This window comes from Gymnodraco acuticeps, unplaced genomic scaffold (assembly GCF_902827175.1).
Source record: "Gymnodraco acuticeps unplaced genomic scaffold, fGymAcu1.1, whole genome shotgun sequence".
Classification (NCBI taxonomy): Eukaryota; Metazoa; Chordata; class Actinopteri; order Perciformes; family Bathydraconidae; genus Gymnodraco; species Gymnodraco acuticeps.
The window spans coordinates 422,912-450,612 of record NW_022990678.1 but is presented as its reverse complement, the minus strand read 5'-3'; the positions used below and the strand labels follow the sequence as shown (position 1 = coordinate 450,612).

At 41.9% G+C, this 27,701-nt stretch overlaps 2 protein-coding genes and 2 long non-coding RNA genes across 5 annotated transcripts; 2 read left to right on the top strand and 2 right to left on the bottom strand.

The window, feature by feature from the left end:
* Positions 1-4,582: 4,582 nt before the first annotated feature.
* Positions 4,583-21,774, bottom strand: LOC117555279 (coiled-coil domain-containing protein 106-like). The gene is made up of 2 exons (XM_034230134.1): positions 21,705-21,774; positions 4,583-4,902 (listed from the first exon to the last, which is right to left on the bottom strand). The coding sequence occupies exons 1-2, from the start codon at positions 21,763-21,765 to the stop codon at positions 4,586-4,588; spliced, it is 378 nt and encodes a 125-aa protein (XP_034086025.1). The 5' UTR covers positions 21,766-21,774; the 3' UTR covers positions 4,583-4,585.
* Positions 6,308-12,558, top strand: LOC117555281. Of its 2 annotated transcripts, none has more exons than XR_004570378.1 (3): positions 6,308-6,332; positions 6,698-6,778; positions 12,514-12,558. It is a non-coding gene; the product is annotated as an uncharacterized LOC117555281 (long non-coding RNA). The 2 variants fall into 2 exon arrangements; XR_004570377.1 differs by having other exon boundaries at positions 6,311-6,336.
* On the bottom strand, positions 17,145-18,509 carry LOC117555280. The gene is made up of 4 exons (XR_004570376.1): positions 18,453-18,509; positions 17,552-17,628; positions 17,278-17,431; positions 17,145-17,189 (listed from the first exon to the last, which is right to left on the bottom strand). It is a non-coding gene; the product is annotated as an uncharacterized LOC117555280 (long non-coding RNA).
* A 386-nt stretch (positions 21,775-22,160) lies between the features above and the next one.
* LOC117555278 lies at positions 22,161-25,437 on the top strand. The gene is made up of 4 exons (XM_034230133.1): positions 22,161-22,444; positions 22,575-22,688; positions 23,783-23,990; positions 24,905-25,437. Exons 1-4 carry the CDS (start codon positions 22,347-22,349, stop codon positions 25,367-25,369), a joined length of 885 nt encoding a protein of 294 aa, XP_034086024.1. The 5' UTR covers positions 22,161-22,346; the 3' UTR covers positions 25,370-25,437.
* Positions 25,438-27,701: the final 2,264 nt, after the last annotated feature.

Sequence of the window (27,701 nt, the reverse complement as noted above, 5' to 3'; positions counted from 1 at the left end):
TGAAATGCGAATCTCAGATATTTCCTGTGTTGGTAATATACTGGGATGTGAAAATAATTATCTTTCAGGTCGACTGATGTAAACCAGTCGTCTTGTCGCACGAGCCGCAGCAGAGATGTGTGAGCGAGCATTCTGAACTTATATCTTTTTAGATATTTGTTCAGAGCCGTCAAATCAAGTATTGGCCGAATTCCGTTCCCTCCCCGTTTGGGAACGAGGAAGTACTTGGAATAGAAGCCGCCCTGACTCTGCTCGGCGGGTACAATATAGCCCTCTTTTCTAGGAGTGAGAGAATCTCTCTCTCCAGAATATGGGCTGACTCTCCTCGGGCCTGCGAATGCAGAATGCCCGAGAAGCGAGGGGGGGTGACAGCAAATTGGAGTCTGTAGCCCCGTGTTACTGTCTTGAAAACCCAAGCAGATGATGTGAGCATCTTCCACTGCATGCTCCTTAGAGCCAGTGGAGATGTCACGTCTCTTCCCCTCTGAGTCTCTATTTGTTGTGTTATGGGGCCCTCTAGTGTCTGAACACAGTGGTGCCCCTTTTCGACAATCCCCACCGACACTGCGCATGCGCATGACGTGGTGCCTTCACAACCCCAGCCGGCACTGCGCATGCGCGTACGGTGGTGCCTTTAAAGCCCCAGCCGGCACTGCGCATGCGCGTGGCGGTGGTGCCTTCACAGACCCGCCTGTAATCCGCCTTTTGAGAGATGCCGTAGCTGCTCTCAGAAGGGGAACAGTTGACGGGCTGTTTATTGGTTTTATTGTTTTTCTTTTCATTTTTTTTTTGAGCTGCGCCCTCGGCCTGAAGCCTGGATGCGTCAGCGGCAAATGTTTTATGACAGAAAAATCAACAAATGTGTGACATGTGTTTGTGTGGACTTGAGGATGGTGTTGAGGCATCTCTCGAGGCGGCGGGAACACATTTAGAGCTGGGGAACCGTGGACTTCCATCCTGTCACAGAGGGGAGAAGGAGGGGCTGTCACGCCACTCGCTTCTTCTTCCTCGACTGCTGGCCGAAATTCTGGGTTGGCTGCGCCTGAGGTGCAGCCGGAACCGGAGATTTTCTAGGCCAGCTCGCCCTCGTCTCCAGCCTGGGCTGGGGACTCGGGGCGGGCTGCGACCTCTGCGTCTTCGGTGTTTTAAACCGAGCAGGGTTCGAGGCAGCTTGGGCGAAGAACTGCTGCTACGAAGGACTGCTGCTGCGAAGGCAGCGGCTGGACCCTTCGAGGGAGGCAGAGGTGGAGTGCCTCGTCCTCCTTCTTTTTCGACTCACACCTCCTTTGCATGAAGGCGAGAGCGGAGCCGAAAATTCCCTCGGGAACGATGGGCATATCCAGCACATCCTCCTTTTCCCGGTCTGGGAGGTTGGTGAGGTTGAGCCATCTCGCTCTTTCCTGCACCACCATGATCCCCATTGCCTTACCCGTGGCCTGGACGGCGCAGCGTTGGACACGGAGACAAATGTCCGTGACCGCTGCCATCTCGTCCAGAGTGGCTGCCCCCGGGTTACCCGACAGGTCCTCGTAGAGCTCCGCTTGGTAAGCGGTTAGCAGCGAGGACACATTCAGGGCCCTGGCGGACAACGCTGCGGCTTTGTAGGACCGTTCAGTCATTGTCGACTGAAATCGGTCCGACTTTGCTGGCAGCGTGGGGTTCCTGCTTGGTGACGGCCCATCCTCGGTAGGAGGTGGGCCGCTACCAGCGGTTCCATGGGCGGTATGGGGAGCAGGCCGAGCTTCTCCATTCCGTTACAGTCTAGGGAGGAGGCACCCTGGATTGGGACCTTGTTACTGAAGGGCCGGTCTCTCCACAAGACCGACACCTCATCCAACATCTCCGGGAAGACCGGAAGGAGTTGCCTCTTCGTCCGCGCTGCTTGGGGAAAATGTTTCCCTTCGTAGCGGACCTGGAGGTCTCCTTGGCCATTTCAGGCCACGGGATGTCGAGTCTGGCCGCGGCGCGTTTACACACGGCCTGCAGGTCCATGCTCAGACAGGGCGAGGCTGGTGTGCTATCGCCCGGGAGAGCAGCCTGAGCCGATGACATAAAGATGTCCTCTTCATGTTCATGCGACTCGGACAGGAGGAACACCGAGGCGTCCTCTTCGTCCTCATCGTAGTCCAGCTCGAGGACATCCTCCGCGGGTGAGACCATGGTGAGGTCTAACCGGGAGCCCCAGCTCGGTAAAGCGTGGGGTCCCGTTCCCGCGTGTCTTGCCGTCACCGGGTCCCAGCCTGCCAGGGCGCGGGATTCCGGTTCTGCAGCCATCGCAGATAATGAGCCCCAGACCGACACGGAGAGGGTTCACTCTCTGCGGCGGACGCCCCCGTCTTGACTGCCGGCCGGCAGGTCAGTGGACATGGGGGGGTCCTGCTCCGACAGGCTATCTTGGCCTGCTAGCCTACGGCGGAGGCTCTTCACGGTGAAGCGGACACAATGTCCGCACGAGCCGGGGTTGTCGATAGCGCCTCGGGCGTGTTCCAGCCCGAGGCAGGACGAGCAGACCTGGTGTGTGTCTGTGCCCGAGATCTTCAACCCGCAGCCGCAGAGTCGAGCCACCGAGTCGAGCCACCGAGTCCCTGACTCCTCTGGTGTGAGGGAGAGAGGCGTCCATCTTGTTCGCCTCGTGGCGTGGGAAGGACAGGTAAGTTGGGAGAAAAAAGGTGTTACCACCCTGTCCTTAATCCGGAGAAAAGGACGGTGTGGGTCTTTTATTCCCGGAGAATACTGACTGGTGTGACAGTATGCTCCATTAATCCTTCCTCCTCCTCCGTGGGGGAGAGAAAAGAAAAAGCTTCCTCGCTACCGTGGTGTCGATATTGAGGGAGCGAGCTAGCAACAGGTGTGTTGTTAGCTTGAAAAAATCAGACCTACCTTACTTTCCGGGGAAAGAGAACGGTGAGGTCGATTTCAATACTAACTGGCGTTAGTATTACCGTCTTCCTGCAAAGCATAAGGAGTAGCCGGCGAGCGCCCGTCGACCGAAATGGTTATATTTGGGTTCAGTCTGTGGACCGTTAAGCTTGTCCGGCTACTATAGAGATGTGCTCTGAAGCGAGAAGAGGTGAATGACGCATGCGTCATGGCGCAAGCTACTTATAGGGGGTGAATTCCCTGACGCTGACGTCAATATCACCAGCCAATCAGGATTGGCGTAATGAGATTGATGCTTCTGTTTGCTCCGCGATGAGGCGCATCCCATAGTGAGACATCGAACGGAGTGTTATGAATGAGAACTTTACAGCGGCCGCTGCCACGAGTTAACGGGAGAATAAACTCCGGTAGACGAGCACTGCAGCAGGCAGTAATGCAGCTGAACCACATTAATAAACAATACACCACGGCACTCTGGAGAAAGGTACAAGGTTGGAGAAGTAGTTCTCTAATTTAATCTGGCATCGTATAATTAAAAAGGTAACACTTTACAATAAGGTACACAAAATGTGCTTAGTTACTGCTTAGTTACTGAGGAACTACTAGATAGTTAATGGTTAGTTAATGAGTAGTTCCTCAGTGACTGCGATTGAGGAACTGATGGTTAGTTACTGGTAAACAGACTGGGGGTACTGTATTAACGAATCATTCGTTAATGGTTAGTTAATGAGTAGTTCCTCAGTGAACTTATGGTTAGTTACTGGTAAACAGACGGGGGGGTACTGTATTAACGAATCATTCGTTAATGGTTACTTAATGAGTAGTTCCTCAGTGACTGCGATGGATGGTTAGTTAGTTACTGGTAAACAGACTGGGGTACTGTATTAATGAATCATTCGTTAATGGTTACTTAATGAGGAGTTCCTGAGTGAACTAATGCTTAGTTACTGGTAAACAGACTGGGGTACTGTATTAATGAATCATTCGTTAATGGTTACTTTATGAGGAGTTCCTGGGAGACTTTGATTGAAGCAATGGTCCGCTGCAGCAGGGCACATTTAAACCTGCCATCTTCGGCTGGCTTGGGTCCCACCCTGGATCAACTGGTGGAGGTGGATCCAATTTACCTTACCATTACTTAGGCTTGGCCGTTTGGGTATGGTAAACTCATGGAACGCAAACAAAAACAGTAGTTACCCATTACCTAATGATTACCTTACCGTTACTAAAACAGTAGTTACCCATTAAGTAATGCTTACCTTACCATTCGTTAAGCAGTGTGTGTCCCCTCAAGTAAAGTAATGCATGAAAAACAGTAGTTACCCATTACCTAATGCCTACTTAACCATTCGTTAAGCATTGTGTGTCCCCTCAAGTAAAGTAATGCATCAAAAACAGTAGTTACCCATTACCTAATGCCTACTTAACCATTCGTTAAGCATTGTGTGTCCCCTCAAGTAAAGTAATGCATCAAAAACAGTAGTTACCCATTACCTAATGATTACCTCACCATTAGTTAAGCAGTTTAACAAACAAACAAACACTGTTGATGACAATGACGGATCTACAGCCACTGAAGTTTTACATTTTTATTCAAACAACGATGAACATAACAACAACAACAAAAAAATGGAAATAAAAAATACTTTTTGTAAAAGAAAACTAAAAACAACAATTGCAAACCAAAAAAACATCCATTCCTTCCTCACTTCCCCTTTGGATTAATGGATAATAGTCCTCCATTGGTCTTCAAGTCCTGGACCTTCCCCTCTAAATGTTGGTCCTTTATGGCAGCTTTACACATCTCAGTGAAACGGAGAAGGGTTTCCCCCTTCTTCAGTGTTCCCCGGATATCTTGGTAGATTCCCGGGTTCACGGCATGCAGTTCTGCAATTCCTGCAGTGTCGGCAATGGTTTTGCGGTCCACTCCTACCGCTCTGTAAGCCGCCGTTTTATTATTCCCCTTGTTTACCGCCTCAAGAACACGCTTGTAGCGGCTTATGGCGTCTTCTGGGGTCAGGACTGAAACAGAAAAAAAGACAAATATGTAACTATTTAATAACAGTACTTTGTTGTTGCCTATCCTAATGATGTCTGTAGTGCAGAAATCAGTTTGGATATGGGTTTATTTATTGATAATATTGTTGTACTAGTGTTATATAGTGGTAGTGTAATCCTTACATACAAAATTGTGTAATGAATTGGTGTAGTGTAAAGGTATTACTAGTCGTGTAGCTTTGCTCAAAGTAATGTATGTATACATGTTAGTTATTGTGTTTGGGGTGTGTACCTTTATATACAGAAGTTAGGTTTGGGCAATCAGCTCTACTTTTATCCAATCATGTTTAATAATGATAACTGATAAGACGATCCACAATGTGGATTTAACGCTCTATCGACATTGCCCCGTTTCTAATTTATAACGCATCAATATTGCCAAGTTTTAGCCTGGCATCCTCATGTCTCAGCAGCCTTTAAATGGAACAGTTTGGAGAATCTGCTCTCCCTGTTCTTTTATTAAAATCTGACACTGCAGGTTAATGTAAGCGTGCAGAGACCAGTTGTTTGGCAACACTGGTGTCGCTCTGAACAGAGCGACATCACAGCATGTTCTGTTTAACATTATAGGCCTACTTATATTCAGGGATGCAAACACCCGTATGGTGAAATAAGAGAGAACTATTAGAAACAGAAAAAACAGCGTAATATACCATCTGACAAAGGCCTGCGCTATAATGCGTCAATTAACTAACTGGCTATTCTTTATAATATACGGATAGGAGACAGAGATGTTTACTCTTAAAAATGCTGGGTTATTTCTATAAACACATTGTTGGGTTGATTTGGCTGGGTCATAATTATGGGTTATTTGGGTACTGTAAACACACTGGTGGGTTGTTCATGCTGGGTCAAAGGGGTTATTAGGGCTTCAATTGCAGTTGAACACCCGCCTGGGTTATTTTTAACCCAGAGGTTGCTTTATTCATTTTCCCACTTCTGAATCATTCTGGAATCATCTTTTTCAAAACACAAGGTATGTAACCTATATTTTACCTATATTTATATAATTACAATTCTGTAACCTATATTTTTTTAATGAGTTGTGATAACAGTTCAATAGGGATCTTTAGGCATTTAACAGACTGTGCAAAGTATAACATTAGCAGTTAACGTCGGCTACAAATGTTTTACATTTCTGTCAATGAGTGAAAGAGCCTTGAATTTACGTTGTGATGCTATGAATTATTATTTTACAAAGACGTGTGTTCTACTAGTAGCTATAAATGGGTCTGAACTATAGCTTTGGATTTGTGTGCAAAAGTATTAGATGTACAATAAGGCAGTATAAATCAGATGGCTTTTACGTCACAACTCTCTTTCCCAGCATGCAGCTCGGGCGCGGGCTTTCACACACACGGACAGACAGACAGACGACAAAGAAGCTCATTGATGTAGGTAAGTTTAGGTTACTAGAGTTATTTATTAATTACATTAATCATTAAAGTTAGCAACTTTTGAAGTTATTTTTAGGAGTGAGTGACCGGAGTCACCGAACCACATAATGTAACATTTTAGTTCCCTGCCATCGACGTGTTACCATAGGTTAGCTTAGCTTAGCATAGCACACCAACCAGCTAGCTAGCTAGGTCGTGTCAGGGGCAAATAATAATTCGTGAATGATTAAAATGTCTTCATGGAGAGATTTGGCAGACCCCCTGTAGTAACTGTACATTAGTAGCTTGGTACCTTACAATAAATGTTAAAACATTGCACAGTTTTGTGAAATTCTAATGTACTTAATCTCATTTGATTCTAGTAGAGGGTTTCACCATGGACACGTTTGTCACAGAGACGTTGACTGCATGGCAGCTTGAGAACTTGATTGACACATTTAAAGGTAAGTTAATTTTTATTGAGACAATGTTGAGATGTTACTATTAAATATTTTGTTATATATTAAAAAGAGCAAGGTAGGGCTGCAACAAACAACTAATTTGATAATCGATTAATCTATCGATTAATGAAACGATTAATCGACTATTCGGACTATTACTGTATGCTTTGCACAATTTTTCAAACGCTCTTATTTAGCCATCAACTTTTAGATGTAGCTTGAGCTTGTTTTAGGCATGTGAAAACTAACAAGACAATAAAGATGAATACTTGATTCAAAAATACATATATTATTAAATTAACTAAACACATTTTGAACAAAATTAACATTGCTTTTAATTTAAATTAAATAAATAATATTTCACATCAAAAGAAACAACAGTGTTTTAACAAATGGTATTAAATAATGTGATGACAGAACTGTAAACAGAATAGGTGAAACTTTAACAAACTAAATAACTCAGTTTCCTCTAATAAATAAAATAGCTTTTGAAAATATGTGCATCTTAAAGTGCTTAATTTTAGATAAATAAAATAAAGTGTAGCAGCAGCTTGAGTTTCTCTTTTTCTTTGTTAACCGTTTCACATCATGACTTAACAGTTTCAGCCGATTATAGAACAATATCAGTCTTTACATCATAACAATAGAACAGTTTTAAAGTTTATTTTTCTTTCCCTCTTATATTGCAGTCCCTCACTCACTTTTTTTAAATTCAGTGCTAGAATTGAGCTGGAGCTTGTCCTGCCAGGAGTTTGTAAATCTGGGCTGAAATGGAGTCAGGGCCATTCTCATACACATGCAGGTGCTCATTGGTTACAGTGATGCAAACACAGGTATGGTGAAAAAAGAGAGAACTATTCGAAGCAGGAAAAAAACAGCGTAATATACCATCTGACAAAGGCCTGCGCTATAATGCTTCAATTAACTGCTATTCTTTATAATATACTCAGATCAATAGGAGACAGAGATGTTAAGTTATACATCAAGGGTTTTATTATTATCTACAGCAGGGGGGGGAACATCCTCCAAGGGCCGTACAAATGATTGAACTCAACCTCTGCTTAAAAAAACTAAAATCACAGCCCATTCATTTGGCCTTTCTTTCATGCTGTGCAAAGAAAAAGCAACCAATCCAAATGTATTTAGTATCCTATCCATGTGAACATGATTTAAGTGGGGGGGGACCTCACCTCCTCTAGGGGGGTCCGGGGGCATGTTCCCCCGGGAAGATTTTTTTTTTAAATATTGAAGTTAAAAGCATCAATCTGGCCTACATCTGGTCCCACAATTGTAACCACATTTACAATCTTTATGATTTTCATTTTTGAATTTCAGACCAGGAAGTTGATGAGGAAAGTTTCCGCCTGCTGGATGCCATTGCCATTGCCTCGCTAATACCGAAAATTGGACACCGTGTCAAATTCCAGAAATGTCACAAGGAACTTGTGAGTAAAGGGTTTGTTTTTATCTGAAGTGGCAGATAAGTTTTCTTCTCTGCTCCATCCACTTATTTGTTTCACACCTTTCCTTGCCCTTTAAGAAGTGTCAGCTACAGTAGTTAATGATGGCATATACATGCTTCCGCTGCAGACAAGTGATACCCGGTGAAGCTAAGGGTCTGTTTGTTCATTTGAGGGCAGTGCATGGCATGAATAGTGCTTCAACATTCTGGCAGTGCCACGAACATGGTTGCAGGCGTTCTTTTGGGTATGTGCGGTCTTTCAGAAGACACCTTGTGCAGCATTATGTCCCAGACCATTATCATGGCACTGAACAGCATTCCAGGGGGGCCTCAAGAGCATCCATTTCAGTTCCCATGAATGTAGACAATTCTGATCTTGTAGAGGTCCAAATGAACATGATGGTTACTGGGATGACTTGGAACCAGAAACCATAACCGAGCGAATAGCTCTGTTTTTGGCAACCCTTAAGGCTAAATCGGCACAGACCTACAGTACAGTACGTTTTGTTGTGCAACAAACATCTAGTTTGGTTTCGGACATTGTCAGTTCACTCCAGAGGAAGACAATGTATCTGTTTGAGAAATGTGGTCATAGTGATGAACCCGGGGTAAAGGAACTGGCCCATGATTTTGAGGCAGCAGCTAATCCATTCGAAGGGTTTGAATCAGAATTCAAACAGATGCAGTATTTTGTCAAGTCAGGCAACTTCATTGACCCTGTAGAGGAGGCGTTCACTGGAGAGTCCTTTGTGCAGAGAAGGGCCTCTGCTACTGGGACAGTTAGACAGGTTTTACTGCAAGATACGTTTTATCGTGTCCCCCTGAAACCTCTCTTGCTTAAAGTGCTTGAGATCCCTGGCATTTTGGATGCCATCTTTGCCTGGCAGCAAAGAGAAGATGGAGTCCTTTCAGACTTCTATGATGGGGAATACTGTAAGCAGCATCCTCTCTTCTCCAGGGAAGTGTCTGTTCCACTTCTGTTGTACAACGATGACTGTGAAACAGTCAACCCACTGGGATCAAAAGTTGCAGTGCACAAGTTGGGGTTCATTTACTTGGTCATCAAGAGTTTGCCCCCAGCGTTTTTATCAAAACTCTCATCACACTTTCTGGTGGCAGTTTACAAAGTGGATGATGCCAAAACCTATGGGATTGATAGTGTTCTGCGCCCAGTCATAGAGGAACTGAAGGATCTTGAGGTCAATGGGATCTCTCTCGACACACCTCACTTTAAGGGTGAAATGAGATTTTCAGTTGCCCAGTTGTGTGGGGACAATCTCGGCTTGAATGCCATTCTTGGATTTACTGAGTGATTCTCCAGTAATTATTTTTGTCGCCTCTGCAAGGCACACAAGACCACAACAAAGACACAGACAAAAGAGGATGCATCCCTGATCAGAAATGAGGCAAATTATACTGCAGATGTTAGTCATAATAGCCTGTCAGATACTGGTGTCAAGAGAGACAGTATTCTGAATAATGTATCCAACTTTAATGTGACACACAACAAGGTTTTGGATATTATGCATGACTTGTTGGAAGGGGTAGGTCCATTTGAACTGAAGTTGGTTCTCTCGCCTCCTTGATTGAGGACAAACACCTTACCCTTGACACGCTCAACTTCAGAATCACCAGTTTTGATTATGGCTTTTCTGATGTCAAGAACAAGCCAACTGTGATTGGGAAGCAGGAACTTAGAATTCCAGAAAGGGCAATGCGTCAGTCTGCATCCCAAACATGGTGTCTTCTCAGGCATGTTCCGTGTATGATTGGGGACCTCATACCGGAAGAGAATAAACACTGGGAGCTCTTGCTCCTCCTTCTGGAATGCATGGAAATTGTTTTCTCTCTCCATCTCTGACACCAGAAGTTACCGTTTATTTAGCCGCCATCATTGAAGAGCACCACTCTCTGTTCCTTGAGCTGTACCCCCACAAGCACCTTATTCCAAAGCATCACTTAATGGTGCACTATCCAGATGCAATACTGAAGTTGGGACCACTGATTCAGTTCTGGGCAATGCGTTTTGAAGCGAAACATGCCTTTTTTAAACGCATCTGCCACATCACCTGCAACTTCAGAAATATTTGCAAGACAATGGCATTTAGGCATCAGATGACTCTGTGCTACTCCCTCCTCGCTGGTGATGTATTCAAACCGGAAACTGAAATTGGTCCAGGTCACAGCACCCTGCTGGCTGTAATGGATGGTTTTGGTGAGGTACAAAGTGGTCTTGAAGATATCCCACCCTTTACTGAAACCTTTTTGCCAACTTGGGTAAAGGTTAATGGTACACAATACAGACCTGGCGTGACAGTATTTCTGTCTTACGCTGCTGATGGAGACCCCCAGTTTGGCCTAGTGAAAAATATTCTAGTCTTGGATCACTCAGTCAAGCTTGTTGTCCAAAAGTGGGATACAGTAGGATTTGATAGGCATTTGTTTGCCTATGGTGTTGAGGCAACCACTAATGTGTTTGCTGTTGATCAGAGTTACCTCCAGGACTATCACGGTCTCCATGCAGTGAAGTCCTACAGAGATGATGACAATTACTCATACGTTTCACTTAGATACAGAGTATTTTAACCACTGCATCCAAATTCTGGGGGGGGGGGGATATTTGCCAAAAAAAGCAACACAAAGCATTGAGAGCTTGTAGATTGGCTATTGGCTGCAAAGATATTTGGTGTAGAGAGAAATTAGAAATGATCTCCGCTAGGCCAGATTGGCTTAGCCTGGCATTGCCAGACTGATCACGTGGGATCACTAACAAGTTCTTCCACGGTAGGAACTTAAAAGTAAATTAGAGTCAACTGGAATGGAATATGATAAATCTGAATGATACATCTTGATCACATGGCTGCAGAGATGTGTACCATTTGTATGAGTTTTGTTCAAAATCTGTAGAAGTAGCAGCAAAAAGTGTGTTTTGGAGAAAATGCACACTGGTGGAAAATATAGTCCAGCACAAATGGTCATGACTTATATGGGGAGTTGAGTCATGAGCCTGTACGACCAAGGGTTCAAGAGTTATAGGCCAAAACATGGAAGTGGGCTGTTGCCACCATGAGGCGATTTGAAAAGTGTGGGGCAGAGGTTTTTCCTTAGCCTACTGGGAGTGTGCGTGCAAAGTTTCACACTTATCGGTCCAGCTGTGCTGATGATTAGCTGCTCACATATGGGTAGGATTGATTTAGGACATTTGTGATGGCATTGCCTGATCCCGTCTCTGTAAATACAGTTGACAGAATTCTGAAGTTGACCGTTCTATCATCTATATGGTTTAAGAAGTCTTTGGAATCATCCCTTAACCGATTCTCTACAGACTGCCATTGCCACTAACGCACCAAGTTTTGCAGTGGGTTCTCCAAGTTCTGTAGACACTTCAATGGAGGAATCCACATCAAGTAATCTCCTGACTGAGACTTTGAACCTGCAACCATCATTTGTAAGTATTGACTAAAGAAATCCAAGTGAAAATGCAATCCTAATGATACTGAATTTTAATTTATTCAACGATTTGTTAATTTAACATGTATTTACACAATTGTCAAGTTATTTGATGAGATGTTTTGTACTAAAACATACTCCTAGGTTCACTTGCTGTTTTTGTGTTCGTGGGTTGTGTGTGTTTAGTTTCTACTCCCTCCTGTTGTGACTGACTGACAGTGTGACTTGAGTTCTGTCTTTTCTCTCATCTTTCTTTTCTCTTTCTGCGGACTGCGCCCCTGGCCAGAGTAATAACTGGCACTACAAATCCTGAACCAACGAACCTAAACCTTTGAGGGAAAAATGTCCTCCCAAAGTTTTGTCAGTTTTTCATTGTGATTCATTCTATGTTTTATAGGCAATTCGCCAGATTCTTCAAGGCACTACTCAGGGGAAAGAAATAGTACAGAGTTTAGAAGAAAAGCGCTCCATCATCAGCAAGCAGAGAAAGCAACTTGTAAGACTACTTGTATCTCACCTGCTGGAAACCAATGGTGAAACGTGAGTGAGCCGCATATGAATTATTCTGTGAACATACACTTTCAAACAGATGAGATAAGAAATGTCAGTAAAGTAAATGTACAATGTTGCTGTCCAACACTGGCTATCACACACCTTCAACAACAACCGAGGAGTGCATGCGGTGAACAGCAGAACTCAAATGCACTTTAAAAGCGCATCACAATTCAGTGTTTAATTCATGGATTTGAATCGTCATATATTTGTAACAATGATTACTGTCTCATCTCATCGTTCTTTGACAAACTTCTACTGTCTATTTTAACAGGCCATCCACAGACACAAAGAAAGCCCTTGCCGTGGCATTGGTGTAGGAATTCCCTTGCCTTTTGGATGGTACAGGCAGTGGCTATGTAAGTTAATCAATCAACACATAAAGGAGAACACTCCATACACACACACCTAAAAGAAATGTGCTCAAACGTTTTTCCTAGTGCACAGTCACACGCACATTTTTGGATTGCTCCTTAAAATCCCATGTAACCATCTTCATGGTTTACGCCAGGCCAATTTAATCTGAATCTAATTTTCTCTTTTACAGGGAGCTTGGTACACACCTGGCCGAAATCACAAACCTGCTACAGGTTTCCTGGAGGAGCGCTTGAGGAACGTCAGGAAGCGCATGAGAATGCTGAAACGACCACGCCACCAAGAACAGAAGGAACAGACCGTCCCTAGTACACCAGGTAACTAATAACCAATATTAATTATCCCCGCCAGGCTAGAATAGACAAATGCAAGGGCCCATCGATTCTATTGGTTCTGATGGTTAAGAAAAAGGTGTAAATCACACGAATCGACCAATGGGTTCCAGAGATATGGTCCTGCGTAAATTATAAAGAATGCCAGCCAGCTTAAGTACATTACGCAGCCGACTTCATTTATTGTTTACAACGTAACGAAGCAGGAAATGCAGCAGGACCCAGAGCGCACAGAGCACAGAGCGGACAGCAGATAACGGAATTGCAGTTGTATTGCTTATAGATTATCAGAACATTTCAAAGGGGACACAGCCCCATTGGATATTAATCTATGGATTAACTACATCATCGTTTTTATCGTTTTAATGCCATTGAAGACCAGTTTAGACCAGACAACGAGGAAGGTAAGTCATTGTTAGCCTAGCGCCATTTGTTTTGATGTACGTTTTTGTTGATAACGTCGCAAGTTTGTATCTTTCAGTGTTGGGCTGTTCAGGTGGGCACCGTTAGATTCTGTGTCTCCTTGCGATCATAAACAATGTGTTGGATGTGCAGCTAGGATAAGTAATAAGGGAGCGAGGAGTGATTTTCGGTGCTGTAATAGGTTAGCATTTTTCGCTCAGGGCTAATTCAGAGGCTCACTGTAAGAGTAGGCCTATGTTTTATTATTTATTTTTTTTCACAACAGTTGTATTTGGATGGAATGACAATTGGATGGTATTTTAGGTATAAATCACACTGATTTATTCCCCGTACAGTTTGTCCAGCTTTTATAATGTGATGTTTATTTCAACAGGCTAGTGGACCTCGAATGATGAAACACAGATCGTGAAGAGCCCTTTATCCCACGTTAGCTTTTCAAATTAAGTTTACAGACAAAGGGAAACACTCTCCCTCGATTTAACATATAACTGACCTCTGGCTTTTAGCTTTCAGCCTTGGTCTGTTATTTAACCCCAGTTTTAAACGGCGACCCGATCTAAAATATCGTGTTTCCAGGTTTTGTCGTGCAGGAATCAAACCTCGCAACCAAACAAACTGCACCGTCTCCACGCCACTCAGGAATAAACTACCTGCAGATCCGCGCCAAACTGCTCTATTTACATTACGCAGGACTTTCCGTCTACCTGGCGATCAACGTTTATGTTTTGTATATAACTTTCCTAACATAGTAAAATATGCATTGTATATTCCATTTAAACTTTAAAACACTGTGAAACGCCTACAGACAATCCTAAAGTTTTAGCGTATCCAATTACAGACAGTCGAATTTCATAACAGGCGCCTGCGTACCTTATTTGTAGAGTTCGTGCAGGGCCCTGCCGATTGTCTGAGATGTTTGAAAGCGTTTATTCCCGACCCATTCTGGTCGTCTGGATTCTTCCTCAGCTTCGTTATATCTGGCACGTCGAGGGTCACCACTTGTTAGAGATTTAAAGGATATCTGGTCCGCTTTTCAAATCTCCGCGTGTCCCTATCAAGCTGGTTATAATACAGGAAGGAATCCAGAGCTACCAAGTAACCGTTAAACAATAATCTACTTTAATGGTAATATGACAATGCAATACAATCATTACAATACAACATAATATATTACAATTATATTGTAATGTTTAAGGAGTATGCCGGCCCACTCCTGCCCTGGTTCGCGTGCTGCGGAGATCCTTCCGGTCCTGGCAGCATGTGAAGAGAGACCGAACGTCAGGGATCTCCAGGAGATATACCAGAATAAGAAGGAGGGGTTAGGGGTTAGGTCAGCTGGTCATCTTTTCAGGTCATCTCATTGGGAGACGCAACGCTGGCCAGCAGAAAACCAAACAGGCTCACTTTCCAACAAAAGGTCTCAAGGCCTGCATACCTACACCTCCCCCACAGAGCAATAAAACCCTGTTTACTCCAACCAGCCCAGAATGTTTATAGCCATTTTTAGTCCTTACATTTATGAAAGGATAAAACAGAGAAATCAATATAAAACACAAACACAGGTATTGTTTGAACAGTATTCACTTAACTGCTACTATTGATAACCACCAGAGAAACCCAAGGGACCTCTCTTAATATCTATCTGGAATTTGCAACAAGACTTTCTGCCATTTCAAATGTAACACACTTCTTAAATATCAGATGATAATACTCTACAAGGCCTAGGTAATGTTCATAGGATTTCATAATTACACTTCACACACTTTTCTAGTAATTATTTCATAAGCAGCTTTATAGGTTGCTTGCTTATTAATATGTGTTTTTTTTATAGTGGTTTATAGTGGTTGCAGTGGTTTTATAGCTCATCCCCCAAGTCAAAAGGACAGATAACAAGGCATGTACACCGGCAGCATAAATAAGTTTACAGTGAACGTACCATTGTTATCAGAGTCCTCGGCATCCGCGGCGTAACTGCGGCTAGTATCCGCCTTAGCAGCCCCGGCATCGGCAGTGGAGCTCAGGCTCCCCTCATCAGGCGACTTATCCACCTCTTCCTCCGCATAGGACTCGACCACATCTACGGGGCTCACTATGGGTCTTGTGTTTAAGATACTGTCGAGATCCTCATACCAAATAAATGTCTCTTTGATACTTGGGGAGCTGCCGCTCTTCTGCAGCGCGTCGCGCACTTTTATGTATTGTTGTCGTAGTTTCTTCACCTTTATACGACACTGTTCAACACTCCGGTTAAATCCTAGTTGCTTCAGTCTGTCGCTAAAGATTTTGAACACCTCCGCGTTTTTAAGAACCTTCTCCAGCAGTTGAGAAATGTTCTCCTCTGCCCAGATATCCAGAAGGCATCTCTGTTCCTCATAGCTCCACGTTTGTGCCCTGCCGCTCATTTTCCCACCATTTGCAATCCTCTCCTCCACAACAAGAAATGACGTGCAAATACTACGCTATGTTTTGGTGCGGATTGCGTTCACACCAGCAATGAACCGCTCCAGAGTTCGCAAGAAAGCTTTCCGAGACCACCTATTTTAGCGGACCAGAGTCCGGTTGTTTAGTTCACTTAAGAGGTCTCGGACTGCGTTCACACCGACCCAAATGAACCGCACCAAGCGGCCAAACGCACCAGGGTTCGATTCAACCGGACTATACAAGGCAGGTGTGAACGCACCCTTAAAGTTTTAGTTTAAAATAGAGATACTTTTTAAATATTGATCTATAATGATTAAATGTCAGTGAATAACAAAATGTTTAATTATATTACATTACATTACATATCATTTGTTAGACGCTTTTATCCAAAGCGACTTCCATACATTCAGTACTGTGGACAATCCCCACAGGAACAATTTGGGGTGAAGTATCTTGCCCAGGGACACAACGACATGCTGACTGCAGTGGGACTCGAACTTGCTACCCTCTGATTCGAAGTCCAGCACTCTATCCACAGAGCCACAGCCGCCCCATATATAACTTTTACATCTCATTTAAAAAAGGTGGTTGCTAACTTGATCAGTGGCATACTGTGACAATAACTGGGACTTCAGCTCAGCCACACTTAGCAGACAGACCAAAAAAGTGTCAACACGGCAAAATATTTAGCTATGGATAAACGGCATACTGTGACAACAGCAGCTGGCTATGGAGTGCAACTGTTGCATGAAATGACGGCAACCACCACACAATTACATTACAATTATAAATATATTAATTTAGAGTTTGTCTTTAACTGTGTGAGACTACTACTGATACTCTCATGGAGCACTAGATAATTGTCTGTTTGGAAGCTGCTTTAATATATTAATGTGAGTCAAAAGTACATTTTACACATATATTCCTGCTTACATGATGTAGTGGGACATCCTGATATTTTTAAGTTGAAAGTGCAATATCCAAATTGCAAGAAGCTGCAATTATTATTTTTCAGCTAAATTTGAGAATACAAAATTATTTCCTTTTTCTTCAGTAAAATCTGGACTTTCACTCACTCTAGATCTAATCAATTACAGGTGGCAGCCATCTGTAATTTAGTTACTTTGAAAAAAACAAATGGTGACAGCACTTAATTGTCTAAAGCTAACTGTGAGTGACGTGCACTGATACATTTTTGAGGAAATATAATCTATCTAACAATCTATGTAAGCACTGAAAGCACCTGAAGCAGAAATACAGAACTTATTTATCTATGTCATTGTATGCCAACCTGAACAATCTTTGAATTGCATTCTGCAAAACTGACAAGACGAAATGCAAAACATGGACATTTCCTCGCGATAGGACTCGGAATGGTGAAACCAATTTGTGTCCACACCTGTAATAAGAAAGTATAAAACAATAAGCCTAAGGTTTAATTTAGCAAGCTTATTGAAATTGAATTTGTAAAATACAATATTTCTTACTCAATATCCACAAAAAGTGTGCCTTTTTCCGGAAAGCGTCCTGGCTGACGGTATTTCTTACTTTCCAACAAACCAGAGAAAGCGTCAAATATGCCATGTCTCCAGCGTCAAGAACTACCTCCAAAAGAATGCTCTGCAGCAATTCTTGCGGTAGCTATGGACATATTTTTTCAAGAACCAGGTTAACAACAGAACTGAATTTCAAAACAAATATTTGTGTATATTTATATATTGATATGCTCCTTCTTCATAACCAACCAAGAGAAGTGGTTACCTTAAGAATCCAGCAACATGTCTTTCTTGTGTCCACCATATTTTTTGGGCGCTCAGCTCTTTTATTGAATCCAACCACTTAAAAACACAAAAACAACCAGAAGATGATGCAGGGCTGGCTAAACTTTACTCTAGTTATGGTTGGGCTGATGGACAATGACATCGTGCATCAGCCATGTATGACAGCCATCGCCGTTGGATACCTGACCATCATCACATCATGAGTTAATAAGGCGCCCTCCCCTCCCTGCCCCACAAGAACGGGTAGAGTTTCCTTTTCGGAACAGTTAACTGCGGTACTCACATTACTTTAAACAGCCATAAAGTGGGAGGATAAGCTCAGGTTGATGTATAATAGTTAAACAGCTGACTCCATTATTGTAACACGTATTACAGCAGAAATAAACAAAAAAGCATTGGTAAATGAAGCGCAGAGTTTAGTTTGAGCCGTGGTCCCGGAGCTGATCAAGCACCGCCGCAGAGGACATCGTCTATGTCCAGTTGGGTACACATCGCCCAATTGTAACTTGAACATTTGTTGAAATTAAAGACTTAATGCATACTAAAAGTATTTATTGAGCTGTAAAATACATTGTACGACTGTACTTCAACACCAGACTGCATTCGTTCCCTTAATGATCCCCTTGATGATAACACGCTAAGGCATGTAGCGACACTCCCTCACTAATTAAGTTTAATGTACTTTAAGTGCATGAGCAAATCCGTTTCAGTTTAGTGTTTTCAGTATGAACACAAACAGTCTGACAGCACCTGCTAATGCAGGTTAGCCCTGTTCACTAGCTGTTCCTTCTCACATGATCAATGGTCAGTCTGTCACATAATTCACTGTAGTCCTACCTCCTTACTTCCCAAGTCAGACACTGTGTAGGTGGCCAACGTACCTCTCTTTGCAGTCTTTCCTTTTGTCTTCTTCGCTTTTTTTCCTCTTTTTTTCTTGCCGTATTTGTTTTTCTTGTTCTTCTTCTTCTTACTCTTCCTCTTCTTCCCTCTGTCTGAGGAGGGGAGGAGGAGGAGGAACTGGAGGAATTGGAGGAGGTGGAGGATGAAGAGGAGTTGCCTGCCCCTATTTGGTCACCTTCAGAAGTAACTGGCGCCTTAACTGATGCCATTTTTAGAAGGCCAAAGCTGAAACAAACAAGAGGATTAGAAGATAACTATTGTTACCACTAAGGGTCAGAACATTTACAATAATCTTTAAACCTTATATTGTGGGTTCAGAGTTTCACGCAGCTCGGTGGAAAATTCATATAGTGTTTTTCACTACATTGAAATAGTGAAAAATATCGTGACCTGAAATGTTAGGTATAAGTGAAACCATTTGTTCTTTAGGATTTATGGAATATGTGAGATCATTTTCATGACTCTAGTTCAAACGGGGCATTGTGATATGCCTGTTCCAAGTTTCCCCCGAACAAACGGACTCAAACATATTTTAACAAGTGACTGTTCTTTCCCTCTCAATCCAACCCTCTACTGTCGGTTAATAAGTGAGAGAAGTGAGCTGGAGCCTGATCTGTCAAGCTCCACCCACATTTGGTGCTGTCCGTCCTATATGCCTTGTCATGATATGTTTGCAGTGAAATGACTGAATTGCTGATGCAACTAGTCATCTGCAAGCATGTATGGCCTCATGGACTGTGATGAGAAATGTTGTAGGGCTTGGTGTATGTGCCTGTTTTTTTTTGTTTTTTTTCTCAAAGCTATCAGATGCCAATAAGTAATTATTTAATCATTATTGATTTGCTTACCCTCAGCCAGCTGTATCCTCAGGTAGTCCCTTTCGCTTTCAACAGTTAATAATTTGTCCTTTGAAGCATCTAGCCTTATTTTCAAGGCATTATTATCTCTGTTTCTGCGCTTCAGAGCTGCTATGGCTGTGTGGAGCTGCAGAAACATCTGTAATGACAAAAACGGCCAAAAAAACAACATTATCTTTTCTGTAGTTATTACACAAACAGTATGTATAGGCAGATTGTGGTTCCATGCCTTTGTTTAGCGTTTTCAAAAAATGTACAATAAAATGTCAAAATGATAGATCTAGGACCGGCTTGTATTGTCGTGAAGTGCAGACCATGTCATTGATCACATTTAGAGAGACTGTTGAATTCTATATTGGGACTTGCAACTGCATTTAAACACTGCAAAACCTATGATAATACATTACAAAACATTACTATATTCACTTCAAGGCAACTGTAAGATCATTGATTCTGACAGGGGCTTCACAAGTAATTGCAAAAAATAACTTCAACTTTGAATATGCACTCAACCACACAGAAGTAAAATGGGCTCTAGTACATTTGCACAAGCGTTTACATTTTCGTTATGTAATATTTTCTTGTTTCTAGTGTATTGTGCGATATTATATATATATATATATATATAAAGATAACACAATCAAAAAACAGTAACCGTAGATAAAATGTAATGCAATGTCACAACACAACCTAACCTTTAGTTGATGCTTTAATAGTAGACTGCTGTCCTGTGAATGCATCCGAGTCAGACCCATCACTGCAGTGCACTACAGCTTTAAGAGGGGAGACAGAAAGTTCATAAATTAGAAATAGTGTTGACAAAATGGTACATATAGCGATAGGGAATATTTGAAATTGTGTAAAGGTCCAAATGCCAAATTAGACCAAAAAAAACATGGATGTCGTCCCAAACCACTATCTGCCCACCCTGACCTCTACCACCAACAAAGGTATGGCAAAGCACAGTGGAAGAATCTCCTCAACACAGGAGATAACAAGGGGCTTCACTTTGTGCATGTGACATCTTTAATCCACTATACGTTTACATATTGTTTTTTTTACTGCTATCTGCTAAGCAACTACTTATTAGTACACCATCTGAGACTGAGTGGATCCTTAAAGTATGCTTAACATTTGAAAGCAAACACTTACCCATTTCCTTGCCGCAGTGTGGGAGCTGCATGGCTCTTCCTCAGACTGACCAGCCAAATATTTATCCGCTGTAAGATTATGGAGCACAGAAAGAGTTGTTGATGTAGAGAGCATTACTATATGGAAGTATGTTTGTTTTTTTTCCAGCTATATTATAACTTCATTGGAACTATTTCAAAATTGGATATCTGAAAAGCCACTCTTGAATGAATGTATGAATGTACTGTTTTTAATTATATTTTCATTACATATCGCCCAATGCTGTGTTAAAATCAAAATACTCTCGTTTCTAGCGCCCTAATGTTATTTACTTATTTAAGAGTTAAGATAAAACGTTAAACCTTCGTAATTGAGATATTTCAGTTTATTTGACGATTTAACTAATTTAACCCATAACAACCCAGACCCATTTCTACTTTTGGGGAAATTAAGGGGAACATAATTTAGACTAAATAGACCACATTTCTGACAATGTGACATTGAACTTTAATGGTAAAGTAACTCTTATGTATAACTTAATTAATGAGGAGGATTTTTTGATTTAAATTTGTTTTAACATTCTTTGAATTGAAGAATAAAGAATATATTAACTAAATATAATTGGATCACCTAAATTAACTGAGCAGATCATACTCATATTTCTAATTGTGACATATGTGTTACTCCAGATTTACTGTGAAAGTTTAAGGTTAATGTCCCGATGTGACATCAGTGTCACAGCGATATTTATCTAATTTGTTTCATATCAATTTGATCAAGAAATGTTAACAGGTTCAATGTAACAAAGTACATGTTATGTAAGCATTTTAATTCTTAAATGGCTTGATTTGTACCTTTAGCAACCAAAAACAAGCCTCTGAAATGTACCTAGTTCTGTCACATGTCTTAGCCCGACACATGACCCACCAGACTTTTCAGGGTGTGTCACTTAAGGACTTTATGAGATAAAAACAAGTCTAAAGCTGTATAAGGAACTTTACAATACATTTAAATGTCATGTAAGCGCTTTAAGCTCCAGCAAGGGGCTTTATAAATGTAATGTATTATTATTATTATTATTATTATTATTATTATGTAACACGTGGGTCCTCGTGGTTTAGCTAGCAACCTCAAATCAGATAGCACAGAACAAAAAGTGTAATAACATGTGTCAATTGAGATGATTTCGCGATGCAGTGTTACTGATTTCTGAAATGACAAAAATAAATTTCAATTCATACTTACATTCTGACACTAAACGCTTAGGGGGCCCCATCCTCTTTCGCTTGCTTCTCCTCGAGTCCATTTTCAGTTCTAAGCGTGTAGACTAGAGCATAGACTGTAGTGTACATATAAGATGGAAAGGTTGAGTTTTATCCATATACTATATATAAAGGTTTTATCACTAGCCGAGATGCACGTGACAGGCTCATGGCCAATCGTAGCACTTGAATGCTATGAAGGGGCGTGTCTTGCATAGTGCTCCAGCCGGATCCCGATTTGCAGCGTATTAACACTTTATTACGGTTTTAATATTTTAATTGTATATCAGTGAATATAAAGAAGCTGTGCTTTGTCAATTGAACAAGGAAGATGAAATACCTGATTCAAAATATAAAAACTATTGGTTTGAATCGTGTGAACAAGAAATGAGGATCAGGGTGCTAGGGCGCTAGTGCGCTCAGCGGAGTTCCACTTCCGGTCTGGCCCAGCGGCAGCACATCTTGAACTACGCTGGGTGTTAGGTTTTGTGGACGGGCCGGGGCCGCAGTAACGCAGTAGTAACGCCGCAGTCAGGTTATAGGTTATCATGATGACACTGCACACCAAAGTACTCAGTCTTATTGACGGAAGACAGACTTTTAAAAAAAAGAAAAAATTAATTGAATGGCTAATGAAAAAGGAATTGCTTCAAGGAAAAATGAAATGCAAACTCTGCAAAAAGAGGATGAAACTGGAGAAACACTCGTCGACGGACTGCAGTGGTAGGCTAAGTCGTACATTTTTAGCATGGGTTTTAACGATGACTTCCTCTGTTTACTGATATGTAATGTTACAAAGACAAGTTCTTTATCAGGAAAAAAGGACTAGGAATTTACGATTTGTCTTTTGTAGGAAGTGCCGACGTAAAAAACACCGAGGGAAAACGACGAAGAAGTCAGTGAGGTCTTTGTCCCTGTTTCAGAGGAGCAAATTGTCCTTGTTCAGCTGGATGAAATACATTTACAGGTAATATTAATTCATCAATAATATCAGTCATTTCTTCAAAGCACAGCAAATGAATGCCTGTAAGTATTACGTTTATTTTAAGCATGTTGACTGTTGTTTAACATTACCGATATCTAAATGCTAATTTCAGTTAGCGCGTCAATGACGTTATCCATTATATGTTAGCATTGAGCTAGCGGACCAAGCGCTAGTTATTTGGCAATTCACAACGCAGGCTGCTTGGAGGTGTGGCGGGGCACAATGGCGCCGCTTTCACACCAAGCCCCCAGGAAGTGCGCCGGACTCTGAGGAGAACATTCGAGAGTTATTTCCCTCGGCATTATGAACGCGCATCCAACCCACGGGACCGCGCCGCCCGGCACCTTCATGTTACGTGTTCTGTACTACATGCGTTTTACCCTTAACCATAGACTGTGTATATATATATAAAGGTTTTACCTTTACCCATGGATGCACAATAAGAACGGACCCGTATCGCCGTTCGGGTGTTCAGAGCAGAGCTCCCTGTTGGAGCGGCAGAGCGTGATGTGAACAGAAAAATGTTTCTGTCGCAATATTATTTAAAGAATCGTTGAGCTAGCTAACTAGCATACATTGTCACTATCTGCTAACATTAGCTTTAGCTTTCGTTTTCTAATAGTTTTTCTCATAGGCTATAAACAGAATAGATCTTGTACTTGAGTAAAAGTAGAAATACTCAGATATTGTACTTGAGTAAAACAGAAGTACTCAGATATTGCACTTGACTATAAGTACTCAGATCTTGTATTAGAGTAAAAGTAGAAGTACCAGAGTGTACGAATACTCTGTTACAGTAAAATTCCTGCATTCAAAATGTTCCTCAACCAAAAAATGGGTTCAGAACGTTACAATGTGTGATTATTCTAATAGCTTAAAAATACATGTGTAGATGCTCTGATACAGGGAAACTTGATAGATAAAATTAATTAGCAACATTAAAATATTCTGTTTCATCTTGAGTAATAACAAATGTCTAATGTGAATTATAATTATACATTAGCCACTGGTGCTGAATGCGTTCTTCTTCATATGCTTTTGTTCATATTTAGTAATTCTATATTGATCTTTAACAGATTTTCCCAGGGACTGCAGCTAAGGCAAATTGACATGCTGCAGGATGGCGTGGCAGGAAGCAGTCGCACGCTGTCAGAAATTAGCCTGAAGTTGAGGAAGGTCTGCAAGAGTGCAATCAAGAGGAGAGAAAGGAGGGGAAAGCAGAGACTTGGAGGACCAAACGAATTTGTCATGCTGGACGAAAGCAACTTCTACCACAAAAGGAAGGTGTGTATAAACTACAGAGCCTTAGCCTTTGGCCTCACTAAAACTAAAACCTTTGTTGTTCAAGGTGAAATAACAACATATATTTTAAGGTCAGAGATTAACAAATGAATGAGCAAAGTAATGTAATTTTATAATTGTGTCATTCACACCCTTGTGACTGGCGAGACAAAGTATACATTAGAGAGAGCCAGCTCCACAGTGTATACACAGTCAAATAACAGAAAAAAAGGATTTAGAAGCTAAGAATTATCTCATCCAATCAGATCATTAAAGATGGGGTAGGTAAGTTTCAGAAACCGGCTCGAGATACACTTTTTGTTATATTCCATGGAATGCTCTTAACATCCCGATAGCAATGAATATCTTAAGTGCTTTGACAATAAATTTAAAAAAAATGTCCTCTGTAGAAGCCGTAATACTGTAAAAAGTACAACCACAAACTTATCTCGTGCCCTCATTGGTCATGTGCGCGTTCGTGTGTGTTGGAGGAGGGGCTCTGTAAGGAAGTGGCAGATTTTCTCCGGTTGTGTATTTTCAAATTCTAGCGCACTCGAGCCGGTTTCTCAAACTTACCTACCCCACCTTTAAGGAAATAAATCCTTATTCTTACTTTTTATTACTAACATTTTAAAAGTGCATAATGTTATTTATATATCATCTAATTACAATATCTATCTTACATTTTCATGTTTCTTGCAGCAAAATAAGCAAACTTTAACTTAATAAAATTAAACAGCCTTTTCTGTTTGTACCACTACATTTAAAAAAATGTCTCTTCTTTTTTGAGAAAGGAAGTGAATATTTTTAAATTGTAAAATAAAGCAAATAAACACATTACATTTTGTTTATCAATTGAAATTCCTGATGTTTATTTTTATATAACTGTGTTGTACTTTTTCACTGCTTTATTACAGTATGGTAGGGGAAGATTCGGTCCTACGTGGAGGAGGAGAAAATGGGTCTTTGGAATGCTGGGCATCAGAGGAAAAAGGAGAAGACCTATCCTGAGGCTGGTGAAACAAAGATCACGGCGCCACTTAATTCCTCTGGTCACAAAATACGTTCGCCAAGGGACCACGGTGATAACGGACATGTGGAGGGCATACACCACTGCAATCGCAGAAAGTGGCTTTGTCCATTTCTCTGTGAACCACAGCCGGTCATTTGTGAACCCAGACACAGGAGCCCACACCCAAAACATTGAGCGGGCTTGGTCAACGTACAAGTCACAGGTCTGGAGACTGCGAGGAAACCGCACAGTGAAGACTCTGAAGAGTCATCTTGCTTTCATCGAGTGGACACATTGGCTGGCAAATGAACACAAAGATGGTCCCTTAGGCAGATTGCTGCATGACATACGCCACTTTTGCAAGTTCTGATGCAACCTTGTTTTCATTATTAGTGTCCTTTGGATTGTTGTTTAAATAAAAATGTAAACTTGAGTGCACAGGGTTTGTTTATTTGTTTACTGCTTAACGAATGGTAAAGTAATCATTAGGTAATGGGTAACTACTGTTTTTGATGCATTACTTTACTTGAGGGGACACACACTGCTTAACGAATGGTTAAGTAGGCATTAGGTAATGGGTAACTACTGTTTTTGATGCATTACTTTACTTGAGGGGACACACAATGCTTAACGAATGGTTAAGTAAGCATTACTTAATGGGTAACTACTGTTTTAGTAACGGTAAGGTAATCATTAGGTAATGGGTAACTACTGTTTTTGATGCATTACTTTACTTGAGGGGACACACAATGCTTAACGAATGGTAAAGTAATCATTAGGTAATGGGTAACTACTGTTTTTGATGCATTACTTTACTTGAGGGGACACACACTGCTTAACGAATGGTAAGGTAAGCATTACTTAATGGGTAACTACTGTTTTAGTAACGGTAAGGTAATCATTAGGTAATGGGTAACTACTGTTTTTGTTTGCGTTCCTTGAGTTTACCGTACCCAAATGGCCTAAGTAATGGTAAGGTAAATCGGATCCACCTCCACCAGTTGATCCAGGGTGGGACCCAAGCCAGCCGAAGATGGCAGGTTTAAATGTGCCCTGCTGCAGCGGACCATTGCTTCAATCAAAATCTCCCAGGAACTCCTCATAAAGTAACCATTAACGAATGATTCATTAATACAGTACCCCCCAGTCTGTTTACCAGTAACTAACCATAAGTTCACTGAGGAACTACTCATTAACTAACCATTAACGAATGATTCGTTAATACAGTACCCCCAGTCTGTTTACCAGTAACTAACCATCAGTTCCTCAATCGCAGTCACTGAGGAACTACTCATTAACTAACCATTAACTATCTAGTAGTTCCTCAGTAACTAAGCACATTTTGTGTACCTTATTGTAAAGTGTTACCCAAAAGTCGGGGGTCATTGGTCAAGCAACACACCAATCAGAGAGCAGCAGTGAGCACACCTCAGGCTGTGTTTTATATTTGTATTCTTTATTTCTGATGTATTTCACACAAAAAACCTTTAGTGGAAACGTTTTCACTTATATGATTAAAAAAAAAAAAAAACGGCAAAGTGGCAAGGCTTGCCCACCCTGCGTTGGGGGGGCACAGTGACTCATTTGGGGGGGCATGGCCCTCGAATGACCCCCCATGACGCCGACCCTGCATGGGACGCTACTCAAGATGGCGCAGACAAATCAACTTCCGGTGAGACCGAGGAGCGAGGAAATGAAAATAGTCGACCTGAGACGGGGCCACGGAAACCAGGAGAAGCAGGGAAATTAGTTTTAAGAGCAATGGGACGTCCTTTCCTCCGGAGCATCACCTGAAGCGACGTCCGTTTGTGATGACACCGCACAGCTGATGTCTGACAGCAGCTAGGCTTGTTTGAGACGCGTTGCGGCTCGCCTCGAAAGTAGACGAGAATAGCCGATCGCAGCCAGGGGAGGTCTCAAAAAGCTCGCCTGAAGTCGGACAGCTCGGAGTCGGCTTCGTCTTCTTCTTCTTCTTCTTTCGGTTTTTTGGCGGATTGCAAACAACTTTAAGGTGCATACCGCCACCTCCGGAGTCGGCTTGACTCGGTTTGCATGTGTTTAATCGTTAATGTCAGATATGTACTAAGTAAATACATTTGTTCCTGCTCAAGATTAGATTCAACTTTATTGTTATTGTACATATTACAGGTACTGAGACAACGAAATGCAGTTTAGCTTCTAACCAGGTGCAACAAGCAGTGAAGTGAAAAGTAATGTACACAATAGACAAACATAGATAGATAAAATATGAATTGAATGATGAATAAACAGTGAGGGGTATGAATACACTAGATATCAGCCTGTGAGCAGTATGAACAGTGTGTATGAATATGCTAAGATATATAAAGTATAAAAACGGTAAGCAGTGCAAGTATAGTATAAAATATAGATATTCATTTCATGATGATAAACATTGTGGAAGAATGATGAAAAATGGGAATGGATGTGGCGACGTAAAACTGACACAAAACAACAACAAACTTTTGCCGAGCCAATTGGAGAGTTTCATCAGCAGCACGGGGTAAAAACCACCAATGAGCGCTCAGCTCGAGATACCAGCGAGTCGTTTCCCATCAAGCATTTCGCTTCCGCAGCCTGTAGAGACTAGGCTTGTTTGAGATACATTGCGGCTCGCCTCGAAAGTAGACGAGAGTAGCCGATCGCAGCCGGGGGAGGTGTCAAAAAGCTCGTCTTAAGTCGGA

Coding starts and splice junctions, on each gene's coding strand:
- LOC117555279 (XM_034230134.1), bottom strand. CDS start 21,765: ATGGACTCGAGGAGAAGCAAGCGAAAGAGGATGGGGCCCCCTAAGCGT. Junction 4,903..21,704: donor TAAGCGTTTAGTGTCAGAAT/GTAAGTATGAAT, acceptor TTTCTGTTTCAG/TCCTGACCCCAGAAGACGCC.
- LOC117555278 (XM_034230133.1), top strand. CDS start 22,347: ATGGCTAATGAAAAAGGAATTGCTTCAAGGAAAAATGAAATGCAAACT. Junction 22,445..22,574: donor CTCGTCGACGGACTGCAGTG/GTAGGCTAAGTC, acceptor TGTCTTTTGTAG/GAAGTGCCGACGTAAAAAAC. Junction 23,991..24,904: donor ACTTCTACCACAAAAGGAAG/GTGTGTATAAAC, acceptor GCTTTATTACAG/TATGGTAGGGGAAGATTCGG.